This window comes from Cercospora beticola, chromosome 1, assembly GCF_033473495.1.
Source record: "Cercospora beticola chromosome 1, complete sequence".
Lineage (NCBI taxonomy): Eukaryota > Fungi > Ascomycota > Dothideomycetes > Mycosphaerellales > Mycosphaerellaceae > Cercospora > Cercospora beticola.
In genome coordinates this window covers 2,917,548-2,935,266 of record NC_088935.1, presented here as the reverse complement: position 1 = coordinate 2,935,266, position 17,719 = coordinate 2,917,548, and the positions used below count along the sequence as shown (strand labels likewise).

The 17,719-nt window shown below is 54.4% G+C and overlaps 4 protein-coding genes across 4 annotated transcripts; 3 read left to right on the top strand and 1 right to left on the bottom strand.

Moving 5' to 3' along the window:
* Positions 1 to 2,702: 2,702 nt before the first annotated feature.
* On the top strand, positions 2,703 to 7,316 carry RHO25_001161 (uncharacterized protein; the record flags this gene model as incomplete). The annotated part of the gene is made up of 1 exon (XM_023593770.2): positions 2,703 to 7,316. The coding sequence occupies one exon, from the start codon at positions 2,703 to 2,705 to the stop codon at positions 7,314 to 7,316; it is 4,614 nt and encodes a 1,537-aa protein (XP_023458123.1).
* Positions 7,317 to 7,825: 509 nt separating this feature from the next.
* RHO25_001160 (uncharacterized protein) lies at positions 7,826 to 9,059 on the bottom strand (the record flags this gene model as incomplete). Its single annotated transcript, XM_023593769.2, has 3 exons — positions 7,826 to 8,076; positions 8,153 to 8,212; positions 8,264 to 9,059. The coding sequence occupies 3 exons, from the start codon at positions 9,057 to 9,059 to the stop codon at positions 7,826 to 7,828; spliced, it is 1,107 nt and encodes a 368-aa protein (XP_023458120.1).
* A 936-nt stretch (positions 9,060 to 9,995) lies between these two features.
* Positions 9,996 to 14,698, top strand: RHO25_001159 (uncharacterized protein; the record flags this gene model as incomplete). Its single annotated transcript, XM_023593768.2, has 5 exons — positions 9,996 to 10,751; positions 10,885 to 11,100; positions 11,217 to 11,561; positions 11,620 to 11,815; positions 11,910 to 14,698. 5 exons carry the CDS (start codon positions 9,996 to 9,998, stop codon positions 14,696 to 14,698), a joined length of 4,302 nt encoding a protein of 1,433 aa, XP_023458121.1.
* Positions 14,699 to 15,188: 490 nt separating this feature from the next.
* RHO25_001158 (uncharacterized protein) lies at positions 15,189 to 16,433 on the top strand (the record flags this gene model as incomplete). Its single annotated transcript, XM_065602083.1, has 2 exons — positions 15,189 to 15,229; positions 15,308 to 16,433. 2 exons carry the CDS (start codon positions 15,189 to 15,191, stop codon positions 16,431 to 16,433), a joined length of 1,167 nt encoding a protein of 388 aa, XP_065458155.1.
* Positions 16,434 to 17,719: the final 1,286 nt, after the last annotated feature.

Below are 17,719 nucleotides of genomic sequence, written 5' to 3'. Positions count from 1 at the left end.
AGCTGCAACCATGTTACTTCGGAAGCACAGCACAGGCGCCATGGATTCGGTCTGAAGCAGCTTCCGGAACTGCAGACATTTGGCATTGCAGGGCGGCATGCAATCCCATTCGCGCCGAGCACGCGTCGAAACACGAGAAGCGGAAGAAAGCTGGCAGCGACAGACGATCACCACGCAGCAAGACACCCTTCTGGAGAGCCCTGAATAGCTATGCGTCCCGCCGCGTAGAAGGCCAAATGATCGCAGAGCTGAGCCTGGAGGCGAGGCGCCCGGGGAGACATGAACAGTCAGACTGCCGACGAGTTGTCGCGTCCGATGCGCACGGGAAATCTGCCGACTACATGAAGTGTCTAGAAGACCAGGGTCACGTTGTCCCACGATCGAAGAATGTACGCAGCTCTGTCTCGATCCTGTATCTGCGATTCTAACTTGGCAAATGAGCAGACTTCATGCAGTCACAGGACACAACCATCTTCCGCCAGATACTCAGAGACACCAAGTGCAGGTCACAATGGGCTTGGTTGCTCGACGAATCTACGTGTGGTCGTAAACGGGTTTCGAGGTGCTATCACAGCTAGCAACCTTTGCACCCGTCTGCCGATGCGTTGAGGAAACAGAAGCCAAAAGGTGCATGTATCGTTGTTCCTACCATTGTTGCTGACGCCAGGATGTGCTCATAGTCCTACATATGCATTGACATCCACATGTAGCTCACTCGATTCTTCTGCCGCCTGCCTGACTCATGCCATTCGGGTATTCCATCCAAGGATCGGAGAACAGGCGGTTCAGGACAGCTCGTGCCGTCCTGCTACTTGATCCTTTGGACTCACTCGCATCCGGCAGTACGTCGTAGGCGTTTGCTTCCCCGCTCGTCCCGTGAGGAAACCTATCCAGGGCGACTCACACTCGAGCCCACAACACCATATCATGAGTCACATGACAGAAACACTATGCGGGTGACAGAGAGGAAGTCTAGCGTCGCAAGGATCATGCAGTGTGAAAGTGAAGTCAAGCTCCATCTCTCTGGGCGCGTACGCTTCTGACAGCGGCTGCGCGGCATAGACGGCGCTTAGCGGCATAGGTGAGACTTGATAATATAGGTAGTATGCGCGGGATAGTAGCTAGAACGTCCAATCGCGATGCCGGTGAGGCTCGATGTCCAACACCTGATCATCGCGGTCGTTCTCGACACATTGTGTGCCAATGCAGTCTAAGAAGCAGTCGCACGGCATGTTCAGAGCATTACTTTCTTGAGCAGGGTCGCCGAAGGTATAATCATCCTACTCTCTCACAGACGGAGGTTGTGGAGCAACCGGAAGCGGGTTGGTCAAAGTAGCGTGCAATGCGCAGATCCAATCAGAGGCACGAGCAGCTCAATTCTTCAATTGCGCGGAGGTAGGAGAGCTGCCACGGACCGTCGAGCAACTGTAGTTCCGTTGCCCAACTGCTACTTAGTTGACGTGAGTGGTGCGGTTTGAATGAAGGGTAGGCGGCAAGTACACACGCGATATTGTGTTGGGTTGGGTGTTGTCTCTGACAGAACGCCACCATGCGGGCTCCGAGTGGCGGATGCGCAATACCAACAACCATGGGTGCGAGGGCGCTGCTGTTGTGTGTTGTCTCGTTGCAGGCCACACACTGCACAGCTCGGCAGAGCCGGTGTCCTGCATGAGCACGAGCGCAAGCAAGCCCCAACGGACCAGGTGCAGGCGGAACACTGCAGAAGTTCCCATTTTTGCCGACGAATCCACGTGAAGGGCTGGCGTCTTGCTGCTGTGAGTGGTCTGCTGCTTGCACGCACGTCGAAACGAGCGCGGCGCCATGGTGCTTCTCGATGATTACTTCTTCGCCGCGTGCGTGCGTGCAGCGAGGCCTGCGCATGGCGTCTGCAAGTACTTGTGCCACCCGCCGCTCTCAGCTCAGCAGCGAATGCAGCTGTCAGCAGCACGGCAGTCCAACGCCAACAACACTCCCTTCCACTCGCCCTGTCTCTGTCCCTTCACCCATTGTTGCGCAGCGCAAGAACCATTGCTGGAATACACCCCATCCACCGTGCCAGACGTAGCACATGAACGCGACTCCGACAGCCTCCAGTCCAGACGATCCAAGCGCTCCGCCGAGGCAAGCAGCAAGCAAGCAAGCATCGTCTCTCCCGAACCCACGGGTGTCGAGGCCCATCAGCGCACTGCATCTCACGGACAATCGCTGTGGCCCAGCTGTGCGGCAAAGGACGACCAGACCAGCAGCAGAACAGGTCTATACATATGTGAGACCAATCTGCGCTCTACACGTAGCACCAGCTGTGGCGTGGGTGCTCGCGGAACGCTGATCGGCCAGCATCGGCGTCGCCGCACCTGCACCAAGTCGTGGCGCAGCGCAGCCTGCTGCATGACCGCACCAGCACGCTTCGCGTCTTCCGGCCAGTTGCACTGACTGCATCCAAACAAAAGGTGATTCTCATCTTTTCGCAACAAGATTCTTGTGCAGAATCTATCCATATCTCGCGGTCGCAAGCGCTGGCGCTGACGTTTATGCGATCGCTTAATAGTCCCTCTTGAATCTTATGCATTACTTTGGGCACACCAAATTATTATTCCACGATCACATGGCAGAATATCCCACATAATCCAGATGAATTGCATGGCAAGGTGCGAGAGTGATTCAGACTGTCACAGCACATCCGCGAACAACGACTTCGAATCATGTCCTCGTCGAGGACCCACTCCAGAGACACTACACAACAATCATCGAAACACCACAACAGTCGCATACCAACCAAGGGTAGTGCTGAGAATGGTCAGCAAAACAAAAGCACACAACACATTTCCAAGCTAGCGAGGAGGACTGTCAAAGATGTTGGTCAGGTGCCGATCAGATCCGCCGGTAGAACCCCAACGCCGGTATCGATGGCGGCGCAAAAACATGGCCCAGATATGCCAAGGTTCCTGACACCGGTAGGCACCATTGCGCCAGGTCAAGTGGGCATGCGAACACCGTCTCTCATTTCAGGCTCCTCAGCCTCGACGTTCGACAGCCCTCGATCAAATCTCCTCCGCCGCAAACAATCGGGCGCGATCGATCACTATGCTGCACAGAAACGCTCCGAGGCTGGAACACTGCAGCTTGTCATACCCTCTCCACAAGAGGAAGAAGATGAACAACTCATTTCTCGCCCAGAATCTGACGAGTCTGTGTTTGGGATGATGCCACCTCAAACGACATTACGCGGATCTGCAGGATCAACGACCCCAGCCACGTATGAAAACCTGAAATATCGCAACTTGACCAGAGATCCCGCCGTGTACGGCTATACACCTTCCGTGACTCCATCGACAAGATATACCGACTCACCATTCAGCCATGTCCCGACACCGAGCTCAGCATCTTCATATTCGTCAGGCTTGGCAGCAGTCGCGAGCGGGGCTCGTCCGCGGCGGTCGTCCAGCTCCTCCCGTACAGGCACACAGATTGGCGCCACTGGTCGAACGGACGAGCAGAAGCAGTCCGCACTGCATCCAGTTCGGGAATCATCCACGTCGTCCTCGAACTCCACGGTGCGCACGCTAAAGGAGGCAAACGCTAGTCGGCAACAACGAGCTGCGTCCACACCTGCGACGCCAGCGAAGGCAACTGTTGCCTCACCTGCCTCCGGGACCTCACGAGCTACAGGTCGTAGGAAGCTGACAAAAGAGCCTTCGCCGTCCAAGACGCGCAAAAAGCCCGTAGAGGTACCTCCAGAATTGGCGCACCTGAATGTCGCAACGCCTGTATCCAAGACCCCAACTAGACCAAGAAGGGATGATGTGGCTTTCCTAGCAGACCTCAGAACACCAGCGCCAGTGATACAAAGTGATCTTCCACGCTTGTACACCGGCTATCACAAACGCACCTCATCGCAAGAAAGTGCGAGCCTCGAAAGCGCATCTAGCGTCAAGAGCAGATTTGGCTTACCGCCGAGATCGTCTTCACGCGGCACGTCGCCGCGAGTGGACTCAGCCATCTCACCTCTGCATCCAGCGTTGCGCCCACAACAGCAGGACTCGGCTGCATCTTCGTCGCAGGGACTGGAAACGAAGAATGGCTTCCGCGGACAACGCAAAGATTCGCCAGCCGTTGGCACCGCTCCATCCCCTGCAAAGTCGCCTCGATTCGGATTCTTCTCGCGCAAGCCCAAGACCGACAACAAAGCTGCTGAGAAGCCGAGAAGACTATCTAGCAAAGGTCCAGTGGCGGGCACTGGTCATGAAGGCTACGGCAGATTTGGGTTCAGAGGGAGAAGTGCCAGCACTACGAGCAGCACTACTTCCCGGTCGCCAAGCAGCGATAGCGGAACTTACACGGCCAGTCTTGGATCAACAACACTCAGGAGCAGCAAGAACAGTAGGAACAGCAAAGACTCCCCTGAGATGGACGAGTTCTTGAGAGACCGATTGAAGCCTGTATACATCCGCGGTAGTGGGAGTGCTTGGAGTCAGACCGAGTCTATTCCCGATGCACAGGGAGGAAGCACTCGAGCGCCCTCCTCGCAGTCTTCCGTTTCTGACGGCGCTTCACTGCCATCACTGTTACCGTCCGCGATGAGCAATTCATCTCGCCCCTCTTTCGAACACCGACCATCATTTGGACGATGCAACACCCAAGAAAGCTCGGATGATGGCTTCGATGCACGTATCACGAATCGTCGTATGAATGCTTTCGGGGCGCCGCGCTCAATCGCTCCATTATCTGCCGCTGGTGCCTCGCTTCAGGTCAACGCAGATTCGCAAGCTCGCCAACACTCTTTCGAAAGTGAAGGCGAGCAGCGTGTCTGGTTATTGGACAACAGAGAAATGCCAACTTCACCTCCACATGCCGCAAATGACTACGTGGAAGGGGAAGCGCGAGGTGCTTCGGTGGCCCGTACCAAATCAAGGCGGCTGCGGAACTTCTTTCAGCGCGCCAACGTACCACCTCGATCGACAAACCAGCCAAAAGGCGCTCCCAGTCATACTACCATCAAGAATACCACGCCAGTGCCAGTCGCTCATTATGCCCTTATGGATTCTGTCTCACCAGTGGGCCTTGCAGAAGTCGAGGACTTGGTTTCTGACTTGGAAACGGCTAGAGACAAGGCGATGCATGTCTCGTACAGCTCAGCCGAAGAAGATACCCGCGAGCAGTATGAGACCTATCCTCAAGGACCGATGGAGCACATTGCACCACGGCAGATGCCATCGCCCCGCTCAAAAAGTGCCACATCACAAGCCAATAACCAACCTGTAATATTCATGGAAGGAGGCTCACGTCAACCTCATGGCGCAGAACTTGCCCCGCCCACACATCTAGGCATGGTCGCGGGTCCACTTCATACGCCGGAGCAAGACTATGATGTGCCAAAGCAACCGCGAATTTTGCCGTTTGGGCGCATACCTGCTGTGGTATCCACACGTGGTCGGAAGCCGTCAGACGTGTCATTCTCGCGGCCCTTTGCGGAGAGCCACCCCAAGCCTCCTGGATCTGTCTATAGTCAGATACGCGGTATGGCTGCAAGTCCGGTCGAGCCCGATGTTCATTCAGATGCTGGAAAGAGCCCCTGGGCCCAGGCTATCGTGACAAGTCCTCTCGACGAAAGTAACGAGAGTGCCATCTGGAGTAGTGCAGATCAGGCAAAGGCCATTTCTGCGCGGCAAAGCGAATTCATCACCTTTTCCGAACGTAAGGACTCGCAGCAGTCGTATGTATCGGGAAGCTCCGGGACTAGGAGCGATCCAGTCTATCTGACTGCAACCAATGCTGAGCTGCCTCAGCAAGAGGACATCTGGAACGAGTACGACGATCTGATGGACGCTGTCGCCCTTGACAAACTTCCTTCTGCTGCATTCTCGCTTGGGAGATCGTATGCGCAGGCGGATGCGGATGTCGCTGCTACAGTGATGCCTCACTTGCACCCACCACCATCCAGTAATCCTCCGAGGGTTGAGCTTCCTGCCATTCCCGGCTCATACATCAACTCAACTGTCCTCACGGTGCCACAGCAAGTATCACGATTCCTGCAGCCTTCGATGTCACCCTTGACCCCTGATACATTATCTGCTTGGGTAAACGAGTATGGCAATCGCAGCACTTGCACCTCGTTTGACCGCATGAGTATGCTCGACATCCCGACAGCGAATATGCCCATGCAGCGAAATTCCCGACACAGTGCTGTTTCCTCGCGTCAAAGCACTGGCTCACGACATTCAAGATCCACATCCTTGCCGGATGCAACCCAATACGGTGCCGAGGGGGGCAATCGCCCTCTGCGCACTCAAAACATTGCTCACCAGGGGCGAGCAGTGGTTGTCAGTCAGAGTATCAGACAAGCAGACAACATGCGAGCTGGGGCGTTCATGACAAGTAAATGGCTGTCCTTCGGCAGAATTCTGTTCAGCCCGGCGAACAATGAATTGCGATTTGCCAGCGAAGCACGAGTTCTCGTCATCGATGGCCTCAGCAGCGATTGGTCCTACTACATTGCCCGATCATACCCAAACACCGAGGTCTATGACATGAGCGCGGGTTCAAAAGTATCCACCGATCTTGGATGGGACGACGCGGATGCTAGCACGCCGGCCAACTTTCGCCGCATCCCAGTAACCAGTCTCTCTGCGGCATTTCCCTTTCCCAAAGGCTTCTTCAACGCGATCGTGCTTCGCTTCCCGACCGCCACTACCGAGCATAGCTACAGCGCCTGCGTGTCGGAATGTAAGCGCGTGCTTCGCCCCGGAGGATATCTGGAGGTAGCCGTCCTTGATCTGGACCTTATGAACATGGGCAGCCAAACTCGGAAGGCCGTCAAAGGGCTCAAGACGAGGATGCAAATTCGTGATCCAACCGTCTGTCTGGGCAACCTTAGCGATGTCTTAGTGCGCATGGTTGGACGGAAAGGTTTCGAAAACGTTCAACGTTGCGTTGTTGGCGTGCCAGCGGCCGGACGAGTGCGTTCGCAAGATCTCAGCGGCTCTGGCTCAGACAGCTCAGAAAGGACACTGTGGCAGCGCAATCACACCTCTTCGGCTCATGATGGCTCAGGTTTCCTCGATCTTCTCAACAATACCGAAGAAAAGATTCCCGATCTGGGGAACAACGCTGACGAGAGCATTACCAAAATGGTCGCCAGAGTAGGCCGTTGGTGGTACACCAATTGTTACGAACGAGCTTTGCTCCCAACTGATCAAAGCATCTGGAGCGAGCGAGGTCTTCTGCGAGAGTGCGAGAAGCAGCGTACTAGCTTCCGGCTGCTCATCTGCCAAGCCCAGAAGCCACTACAAACACGAAGACGGACTGTGAGTGTATGAGCGCGTTCGGGACAAAGCGTCGCTTTCCGATGATACCCAATATTTTCCGCTCCCTTCCTTTCACGACTTGATGATTTACGAAGGCTGGACCTGTAAGCATTTGTTGAGAATTTTTGTTCATTGTCATTTAGCGTTCGAGCGATCATTTGCCCAGAATTTGCCCTTTGTTTGGCAAGTTTCCGAGGAGCAAGCATTTGGGGAGTGTGTGTGATGGTATTCAAGACGCATCTATGGCCTCACGGCTGAACGGGAATGACGGCTCCATAAATTATAGCATCGTTAGAGAGACTTGCAATGGATAATGGAAATCGGTGGTGTAAATGAATGCGGACAACGTGATGTTGTCTTCGTGTCATTTCATCTGTCCTATTACATTTAGAGAGACCTGGGAGCTCTCTCTATTTCTAGTCTGGTTTGTGATCCAGGTGAGCAGCTCACTCGCTTGCACGGGTGATGCATGCAGGCAGGAGACAGCTGCGCACTAGCTCAGATGGACAGTTTGACCAAGTCTAAGACGAAGTGACGTCGGACTCGGTGTAGATGCAAGCGGAAGAAGGACCGCTGCTCTTCTTTGTTGGCTCTTTGCCGCTGTCGTTGCCCTCGTATTCAACGCAAATGTCTTTCACGCCGGATGCTTTGATGTTGGTGAGGGTGGCGGTGTCTCCGTAGTTGCTGTTGATTCCCACGAGAGAGGAGCCTTCGGAGGCGGTGATGTCGTCGAGAATGATGTGGCGTTCGCTCATGGACTTGCAGTTTCCGCCTGTTATGCATTGTTAGTAAAGTAGTCGTAACTCAGGAGAGTCGAACTCTCTTGTTGCAGAAGGGGGTTTACATACAAGATCTGTACAACTTTCCGAAGTCAGAAGTAGTAAAGCCTGTGACCTTCAATGTACCAGCTACAGCGACTTGTCAGTACGTTTCTAGCTTTGCATTTGGGGTAGACTGACCGCCGTTGTGCTGGAGAACTTTGTCGTCAGCTCCGAAGGCACCACCGCCGTTGATGGTGGTGGTTCCGCTGGCAGATTGCTCCTTGATGGTGAAGGCATCCTCGCAGACCTCAGACCACCAGACGTTGGTCAAGGTGCAGCTACCGAAGCAATGAACACCCTCGATCTGGTTAGGACCGATGATGACGTTGCTCAGGGAAGCTCCTTCTTCGAGGTGGAAGACCGTGTCGGACGAGCCTCCCTCGGTCTGGCCAGTGCAGGAAGCGCCACGGTCGAAAGCGACCATGCCGCCGTCGAAAGACTCGCCAGCAGCGATGGTCTGGACGGCCTTAAGGATGGATGTGCCAGAGGAGGCTGGCAGCTTGCCTCCGGACGAACCAGAGCCACCGGATGCAGGTGCCGCGGTGGTAGCAGGGGCAGAGCTGTTGCCAGAAGAGGCACCGCCTGTGGCCGACGCAGCATTGCCCGACTTGGTCACACTAGCGGTGGCAGAGGACGACTTGCCCTTCTTGCTAGACTTGGTCTTGCTGGACGCGGCAGAAGACGAGCTGGACTCCTCATCGTCATCGGCACGGCCCTTGTTCTGGTATTGTTTGATAGGGCTGTATGGTGCGGTGGGCCATGGGAGGATTCCTGTGGCGGTAGGAACGAGGCCAGTTGGGTAAGCACCGCCAGTTGGGATAGCGCCACCAGGCGCTGGTGGGCCTCCAAAGCCCTTGGGGTAGTGCCAGTGCTGGGCAGGCACTGCATTGGCTGCGACGGCAAAAGCCAAGGTTGCTGGGAGGATGTATTGCATTTTGGGTGGTGTGGGTGATGTTGCAGGTGGTAAAGACCGAGTGATTGATGAGCGGTACTGGGGATAGAAAGAGTGCGTTGAATGAAGGGCAAGCGAAACCAGTCGCTGTGTAGAGAAGGTGCTTTTGAAAGGGCGTACTGAGCAGACTTGCTGATCGAGCCGGTTGATGATGGAGACTTACAAGAGCTTCGCAGACTCTTTTTATGTATTCCTACGGGCAAGCGTCCATGCTCGGATGCATTGTTTGCATGATGCAGCATGACAAGGAGAATTGAAACATTGTGAGGAGTGCCGTCGGGGGAAATGGGTCGAGAGCGCGGCTAGGAGCGAGGTAGATGAAGCCAAGCACTGCATAGGGAGGACAGCTATCTGGGAGAAAGATGGAGTGCGATGCAGTCCCACGCAGCGATGAAGGCGAAACGGAGGGTGGAGCCGCGGTGGTATTATCAGATGCAGTCAATGGCTCCGTGGTCGACGGGCGATTCCGAGGGCTTGAGAAGCGAAGTGTTTCAGAGGGGCCAGTGTGGACCGCTTCAATATGCATCGCGCAACAGCGTTGCAAGCGATAGATGACTTGCAGAAAAATGCGATAGCCTCTGCATGCACTGCCTCCTGTGGTCTGCGCCGTATCACTTGGCCCACGTGGATGCGAGCGCTTAGTTTGTAGCAGCGAAACCGTGTTTTCTTGGCTGATTATGTTGCTGTCGGGGGAAGAGTCTTGGGCATCTTCGAGCGTCACATGTAGACATCGATGTGATGAGCTTGTGCTTGTGCTTGTACTGTCGCTGATACAGCCACGAGGGCATCGAGTAACGCACAATCGCCCTGGCTGCGATGCGGTGGAGCGAGAGAAAAGACTGCGGTCGTGGTTCGGGGAGTGGAGTGGAGGTGTTGTTAGTCTGTCGCTTGAACGTTCTCGACCCGGCAACCCTGTCAATGCGCGTGCACACGTCAGTGACCACCAGCAACATTGAGAATCGTCTCCTCCACCACGCCGACCCCTATCACGCTGCAACATTGTATCCGTCGCCCCGCCGCGAGCTCCATGTCACCGTCATGGCCGAGACCTCGCCGTCCACGGCTCCCACCGAAGTCCCCGTGTTGGAGCGGCATACCGTCCTGAACCTCATCCCCGTCGGCCTACGTGAAGCCAGCCTCGATTCTCCGACCTTCCGTGCTACGGCAGTGCACTTCGCGGACAACATCGATGCCGTGGAAAGATGGCTAGATGGCTATGTGAAGGCCGCCTCGCGCCTGGTCGCCGAGGTGTCGTCGTTGGAGACCACGGTCAATTCGTTCCTGAGCCAGTCCATGCCGCCAGCCCTCATCAGCGAAGCTGTGCTCGATCATGATTACACCCTGCTAGCTATGCGCCGCTATGGCGAGGGTGCGCGCGAGTTCTGGTCAAACACACTTCGAGGCATCAAGCGCTATGACACTGCCGTGATAGATCCCATCAAGGCCTTCCTCAGCCAGGATTTGCGCAATTTCAAAGACGCGAGGCGTGCTATGGATAATGCCCAAAAGAGCTTCGATACTGTCATCACTCGCTTCTCTGCGCAAAGCAAGACCAAGGAGCCATCGTCCTTGCGAGAGGAGGCCTTCCAGCTCCATGAAGCGCGAAAGGTCTACCTCAAGGCCAGCATGGACTTTTGCGTTTCTGCTCCTCACCTGCGCGCCTCGCTTGACAAGGTAAGCTGTCGCAACATGTCTCGCTCCTGCCCAAAATTTCGTATGATCTGCGCATCAGCCAGATGCTTGAAGTCAGCTCTGCCATGTTGGCTTTCTCGTATATGGTGTCAGAACTGAGCCTGACACTTTGCAGCTGATTGTCAAAATCTTCGCCGATCAGTGGAAAGAGATGCGACAGGCCCGGGAGTCCAGTACAGCAACCTTCGCAAAGTGGGGAGGTGAAATGGAACGCATTCGGGGATGGAGCAAAGAGATGGAGAACTCAGAGCGTGCTTTCAAGCGAGAGCTGCTTGCCGCACGTAAGCTGATTGAGGACACCGCAGAACAGAAGAAGCGCCCTTCTCGAGAGGTAAGTGAACCTTGGTGGACATGTTTTCGTCGAACTCCTGTTCTCGCGGCATGGAAGCCTCCGCCCACCACTTGTGACGGAGGCGAAAACCACGTTGCTGTACTGATCGACCACAGTTGGAGGACTATTCTGCATCGACGGTACCCTATCTAGGTACCGGGGCTTCTGCAGCGGCCGGCACGAACAAAGGTGCTTCAGAATTAGCCGAGAAGCAAGGCTGGTTATTCCTCAGAACTGTCACCGGCCGACCTGCTAGGACTGTCTGGTCACGTCGTTGGTTCTTCGTGAAGAATGGAATCTTTGGCTGGCTGATTCAAGGCAGGTCCGGAGGTGTCGAGGAAAGCGACAGGACCGGTGTTCTCCTTTGCAGCATCCGACCAGCTTTTCAGGAAGAAAGACGCTTTTGTTTCGAGGTCAAGACCAAAGACCAAAGCATCATCCTACAAGCAGAGGGTCAACAGGTACGCGCTCTGCTGCTGTTGGTCTCGATCCGAATCTCTGTTGTCTAACATCCTGCAGGAACTCACCGAGTGGATCGGTGCATTTGAGGTTGCCAAAAGGAAGGCTTTAGAAGATCCTGCCAGCACGGAGGCATCTTCATCTTCAGCGCCGGGAATAGATCCTGCTTTCGCGATTAGCCCGCCTGTCGCACCAGAGTTTGCCGCGAAGATCGGTGATGGCCATGCCGCTCAGACGAGCGAGGATCTGGCTGTAGGTGAGTACTGGATTCTCGTTACACTTCTCGTTACATTCGCCCACTCAGCCATGACGTTCAAAAGACCCGTGGAGTTGATGCTAACAGTGCGAAGGACTCACAGCTCCCGAGCGGGAAGGCACTGGTCTAGGCATCGCAGCACGCCCAAGCTTCGACGTCAATCCTCGAAGAGTAATGAGTCTCGAACGCGAAGCTGAAGGCGGTCTCCGTGAGGCTTCTCGAGACCACGCTGCCCGCATTATACAAAAGCTTGACCTCCACAAGAGATCGACTGCGTCGCCGCACATGAGTCAAGGACCGGCATCTGGTGGAGGCATCGCCAGTCTCATTTCAGCGAGCCACAGCATCCTGCCTGTCGGGCCCGGTGGCACCGATGGACCTAGACGGACGTTTACGATGCCTATCAACAGTTTACCATCGAGCAGCTTAGCACCTTCTACCCTTGCGAACCCGCCAGCTGCGACCAATCTCAGCCACACTGCCGTTGTTGTCAGTGGAGAGCGAGGTATTGGTCTGGCCCGAGCAGACGGGAGTGGTATGCCTTCTGGTATTCTGGCAAACCTTTGGGGTAGCAGCAACTGGGGTCATGTCAATCGCCTCGGTGACGATGGCCAGCTGCGCAAGCCACCCTCGCAGCCTCCGAGCCCTGGCATGCGCGCCATGTCTATCTCTCAGGATGATTCTATCGTCATGGATGGACAGAGCGAATCGACACACGCCAACGATGCATACATGTCCGATGCTGGTACCTCTCTGGGCCATCGCAAGAATCTGAGCATCGGTGGCGAGATTCATCTATCTGCGGCCAAACAGAATCAGGACGGTCCGTCACTCTCAGCAGTGGCAGATGATTACCCGAGCTACTACCCATTACCACTCAAAGCACAGAATGCGCAGTTCCGAATGCTATTCCCCTCAGTAATGAAGTCTGAAAAGGTCGTATTGGTGTTCCGCGCGACCTGGAATCCGAACGATCAACAGGAGTTTCCAGGGCGAGTTTATGTGACGCCGTACGAGATATACTTCTTCTCTAACCACCTCGGGCTCGTTCTTGTCACTGGGGTCAGCCTCTCTGCACTTGCCGAGGTGACCGCTGCGCCCGGCCGCGATTGCGACTTCGTTTACCTTCACCTCAAGGAAGGTTTACAGAGGGATGAAGCGCGCAGGCTCACGATCAAAGTGTTCTTGGAGCCACTGAAATTGCTCCAGCGAAGATTGAACTTCCTAGTCCGCAACGCTCACGCAGAGGAACCAGCGGGTTTGGAGGAAATCATAAAAACGTTAATCAAGATGGAGACTGAACCTCTACGCCGAAGATCAAGTGCCGAAAGCTGGGAGTGGGAAGATGTCGTTTACGATGCTGATGACACCCTACCGGGCGATCCGAGCACGCCACAACGCCGCCGTGACCGAAACATCAAAGCGAGCTTGCGCATCGACGGCAGTCTCTATGGAGAGACGATCAGAACTGGACGAGAAATCCAGAAATTCAAACTGCCTTCACAACCTGTGGTATATGCACCTCAAGGTATGCAGTCTAGCGTCACGAGAGACTTCAACATCAGTGCAAAGGCACTGTTCCACATCATGTTTGGAGACAAGAGCGCAGTGTTCCAGCTACTCTACGCCAATCGATCGGGTACCACTATTGCACAAACACCTTGGAGCAAAGCAGATCGTGGTCATTGGACTAGGAATTTCACCACGCAGGACCATTCCGTGACTGACACTCAGACCATTGACATCTTCAATGACCACCTTTGCTATGTGGTCACCAACGACAAATACGCTCATCGCCTTCCATATGGAAAGTCCTTCACTTTGACCACAAAATTTGTTGTAACGCATACTGCGAAGTCGCGGTCCAAGCTCGCCATCTTTCAGAACTTTGTCTGGCGTCAGCAACCGGCGATACAATATTTCAAGCGACTCATTGAGCGACAGGCATACAACACCCTGGAGGCCGACGCATTAGACATCTCGAACGTGGCGATGGATCAAGTGGCCAAGCTAGGCAACTACAGCAAAACCATCAAGGCAGTGGAAATCTTCGGCAGTGTCGGTCAACAGACGAAGACCGCACAAATTGGCAGCGATCAGGTTCCAAGTGGAACACTACCTCCTATCACGCCAGTCAGCAGCAAGCCGATCAGCATTGTCCAACTGGTAACGACGGACCTTTTCGCACGCACGCTGAGCGCGTCTAGTGTGGTCCTGGACCTTGCAGTCGCCATCGGTAAAGGGGCAATCTCGCTTTGCACCGCCCATACACTGTTGATTATCGTCCTCGGCATTTCAGCGCTCTATAATACGTGGCACGGGTACCGCGACGGACTCGTGTGGTACCATGAACGAAGCGCTGCCAAATTCATGGCGCGAGTGGGCGTCGTACCAGACGTGATGATGAGTAAAGGAATCCATCTACGCGATCTGGAGAACCTGGTGGCGGCAGACGTGGAGATCGCTGGCAGCGACTCATGGAACATATCGGATGCAGATACTCAGAAGACATGCCGGAGCACGTTTCACGAGCATGTCATGGCGTCGAAGGCTCTTCCAGGGCCTGGATCACCTGGAGTGCAGCTGCAGAGATCTCGGGACTCTCTGGCGAGACAGCGACACGACCTGCTTGTTGCTCTGCGAGTGGTCAATCGCATAGAGAAGGACGTTGTACAAGCGGAATTCGAGGATTGGGTCCGGGCAGAGTCGCGGAAGTGTGAGCGTGTGGAGGGCATGCTCGTGCAGCTCAATGCTAAAAACATCAAGAAGAATGAGACGAGCGATGGTGGACCGTCTGACGCCTTGGGCGAGGACTTTGCTGAATACTGCAGCAGTTGTCGGGTGGAGGTCTCAGCGCTCGACAGCGGTACGCGACTAGTGTGAGCAGCATTAGGAGCAATGGTAGAATCGCGGCATTCTCTTGTGAACTCATAGTCCCAGCCACCAGTATAGACTGTACAAAGTTTCCGCGCGTGTGTCAATTGTGCAGCGTAATGCTCGGAGCTCCTTTTGCCGTGCCAGGCAGCAACACAATTTTCGCTGAAGCTGAAGTGGCGTATTGGGTGTATCGAGCGTATTGCCAATGACATTTCACCGGCGTATCTGCGTATTGGTATGAATTGTCTTAGTCCTTCAAAGGTCTCTGGCAGCCTCATGGCTTGATATAAAGCGCTTTGCAGCGCTCAAAAGTGTTCAATTCTGCCATCGCAAACATGATACTCCCTACAATCATGATCGCATAGCTCCTTTCATCCACCCGACATTGATGGAGTTCGATACCTCAACCTGCAAGCCCAAGATGTGAGAAACCTCACCAGAACCTCGCTGCCGCCTGGTACACTCGATGGAGCGGTATACACCGTCGATTTCTGCAATGTTACCGTCTCGTACGAGCATTCTGGATGGCATGACACAGTGAGCGTCACTGTCTGACTTCCAATCTCGCAAAGAAGGATTTGTGGCACTCGCTACTGACTCCGGTCATGAAACTAGACTGAAGAGCGCGAGGAGTGCGGAGTGGGCTTTGGCAAGCACCGGAGATCTCGATTTGCCGCTGCTTTATAATTTCGGCTTTCGGAGCTTAGGGAAAATGATATCGATCGGAAACAGGATCACGAGTGACTTCTTTGGCAGCGAGCCGAAGTATTCCTACTTCAGTGGTTGTTGCGGCAGAGGTCGACAAGCGATGGAGCTTGCGCAGCGGTTTCCAAACGATTACGATGGTGTGCCAGCGGCTGCGCCTGCCATGAATATCGAGACATTTATCCCGGCAGCAATATGGTCCGCAATGGTCATGAGAAATCTGTCGACGTACCCATCAGCTTGCGAAGGTAATGCCTTCTCGAAACGAGCTATTCAAGCTTGCGATCTCTTGAACGGACTGGAAGACGCAATCGCATCGCGACCAGAGCTATGCAATTTCGATCCTTCTTCCGCAGTTGGGGCTAGGATAAGTTGTAACGGCACAGATAAAGTCTTGTCCGCTGCTGCTGCAGATGTGGTACGAGTAGCTTGGATTGGCCCGCACGATCCAGAGGGTAATTTCAGTTGGCCTGGCTTGAATGTGGATGCTTCTTTGACCGGTTACATTTCAACTACCTGTTCATCTGACGACCAGTGCACTCAATCAGATTCCGAGCTCTTCACTGGATTCTGGAAGTACTTTTTGGCTAAGGATCCGGCTTTCGATGTTACGACTTTGACGGATGAGCAGTTTTTTGATTACTTGAGAACCTCTCAGAGAGTCTTTGGTCCCATCATGGCTGCGCACGATCCAGACTTGTCAAGCTTCCAGAAAGCTGGTGGAAAGATGATTAGCTGGCACGGACTTGCTGATGAGACAATTCCTCCTGTTACAAGCCGGTATTACGACCAGGTGATGGAGCGTGTATCCGATGTCCACCAGTTCTATCGTCATTTCGAGGCCCCAGGAGTCGGACATTGTATGGGAGGTTTGGGTCCGTTGCCAGGGACTGCATTTGACCAGCTCATCAACTGGGTGGAGGAAGGAGTCGTCCCTGATAAACTGAAAGCTGTCGGGCAAGTGGGCCGAAAGGGATTTATGCCCTTATCCTTCTGTTACAGACCTTCGTCGGCGAGAGCGAAGACTATGCGCTGAACTTCGAATGCGTGTAAATGGATCGGTTCCGTAGCTGAATTAGCATTGCAAGCTTGTGTGCAGGTCACCCTGCAACTATCGACAGTGGCCATTCCAGAAATTCAGACCAACGCTGACCTAAGCATTGATCTAGATGGTGAACAAGTGTAGCTGGCCAATCTCCAATCCACCATAGTCCCGTGCCTAGCTTGAGCAGAACCGCGTAATATGCGAGGATAACCAAAGCAACAGGCTTCCGTTCCGAAAGAAGTGAAAGGAAGTGAGTTCCAACACACATTGGCCACGATGAAACTAGTCTTTTGCTCATGGTTGCATCCTCCTGCTGTTGCACGAGAGATATAAAGCTTAGTGTGTGGCGTATAGCTTCAATACAAGCACTCGTGGCCTCTTCGTCGTTAAGGCCAAATGCTAGCCCACGTAAGCGATCATATCCGGGAATCTCTGACGGCCTAGGGACCAAGTTTGAGCCGGCCTCGACTTGACTGCTGAGATATGGCCAAGCCCATGTGTGGCGGAAAGTAGGCCAGAACGGCGACGTTACTATCATGACACCACGGTAGAGGTGGAAACAGTGCAGGGTCTTCTCGATCGGATCAAAGGATTCTCCAGAATCGTTTGTGGTCAAAGCTGGTTCGGCGAGACCTGACATCGCGGCTAGGCCGATGAAGAAGAGAAGAGAGAGGGCATTGTCCTCGTTGATGTTTTGGAGACGGGGTTGCACTAGGCTCAATGCTTCAGCTTGATGGAAGGAGGCCCTGGTCATCAGTTCTTTCCTTGTCGGATCCTCTGCGAATGACTTCCACGCGGTAATCGCAAGTAGTTCATGCATTAAATAAGGCTTCCCTGTCGCAAATTGTATAAGTGGCCGGTTGAAGCTTGCTGGCGTGTTCAGCGCAGGCGAGTGATCGTCTTCGTCGTGGAAACAAAGGGCAGCCATCAACTCCAGGTCCAAGGCTGTGGAGGAAGAGGAAGGTACAACTTCCAGACTCTCGCGCGGCGTGCTGAGGGCTGAACTGGGTCGAGAATACTGGGCACTTGCGATCATTCGTCCTGAATGTCCTGCTGGTTTGCTTCCAGCTGTGTAGGTCACAACAGGAGAGGCGGGCGTAGTTGGCACAGTCGTGGGATACCGGCATTCTGTAAGCAGACGCGTGCAAGAGCCACACTGCGGATGCACTTCATCACACTGGCAGACGCGCTCGGCGCATCAGCTGCTGTCAATTGCGGTTCGATGGACCTCGGAGCATACTTGCACAAGGAACAGCTTACTTTACGATGCCGTAACT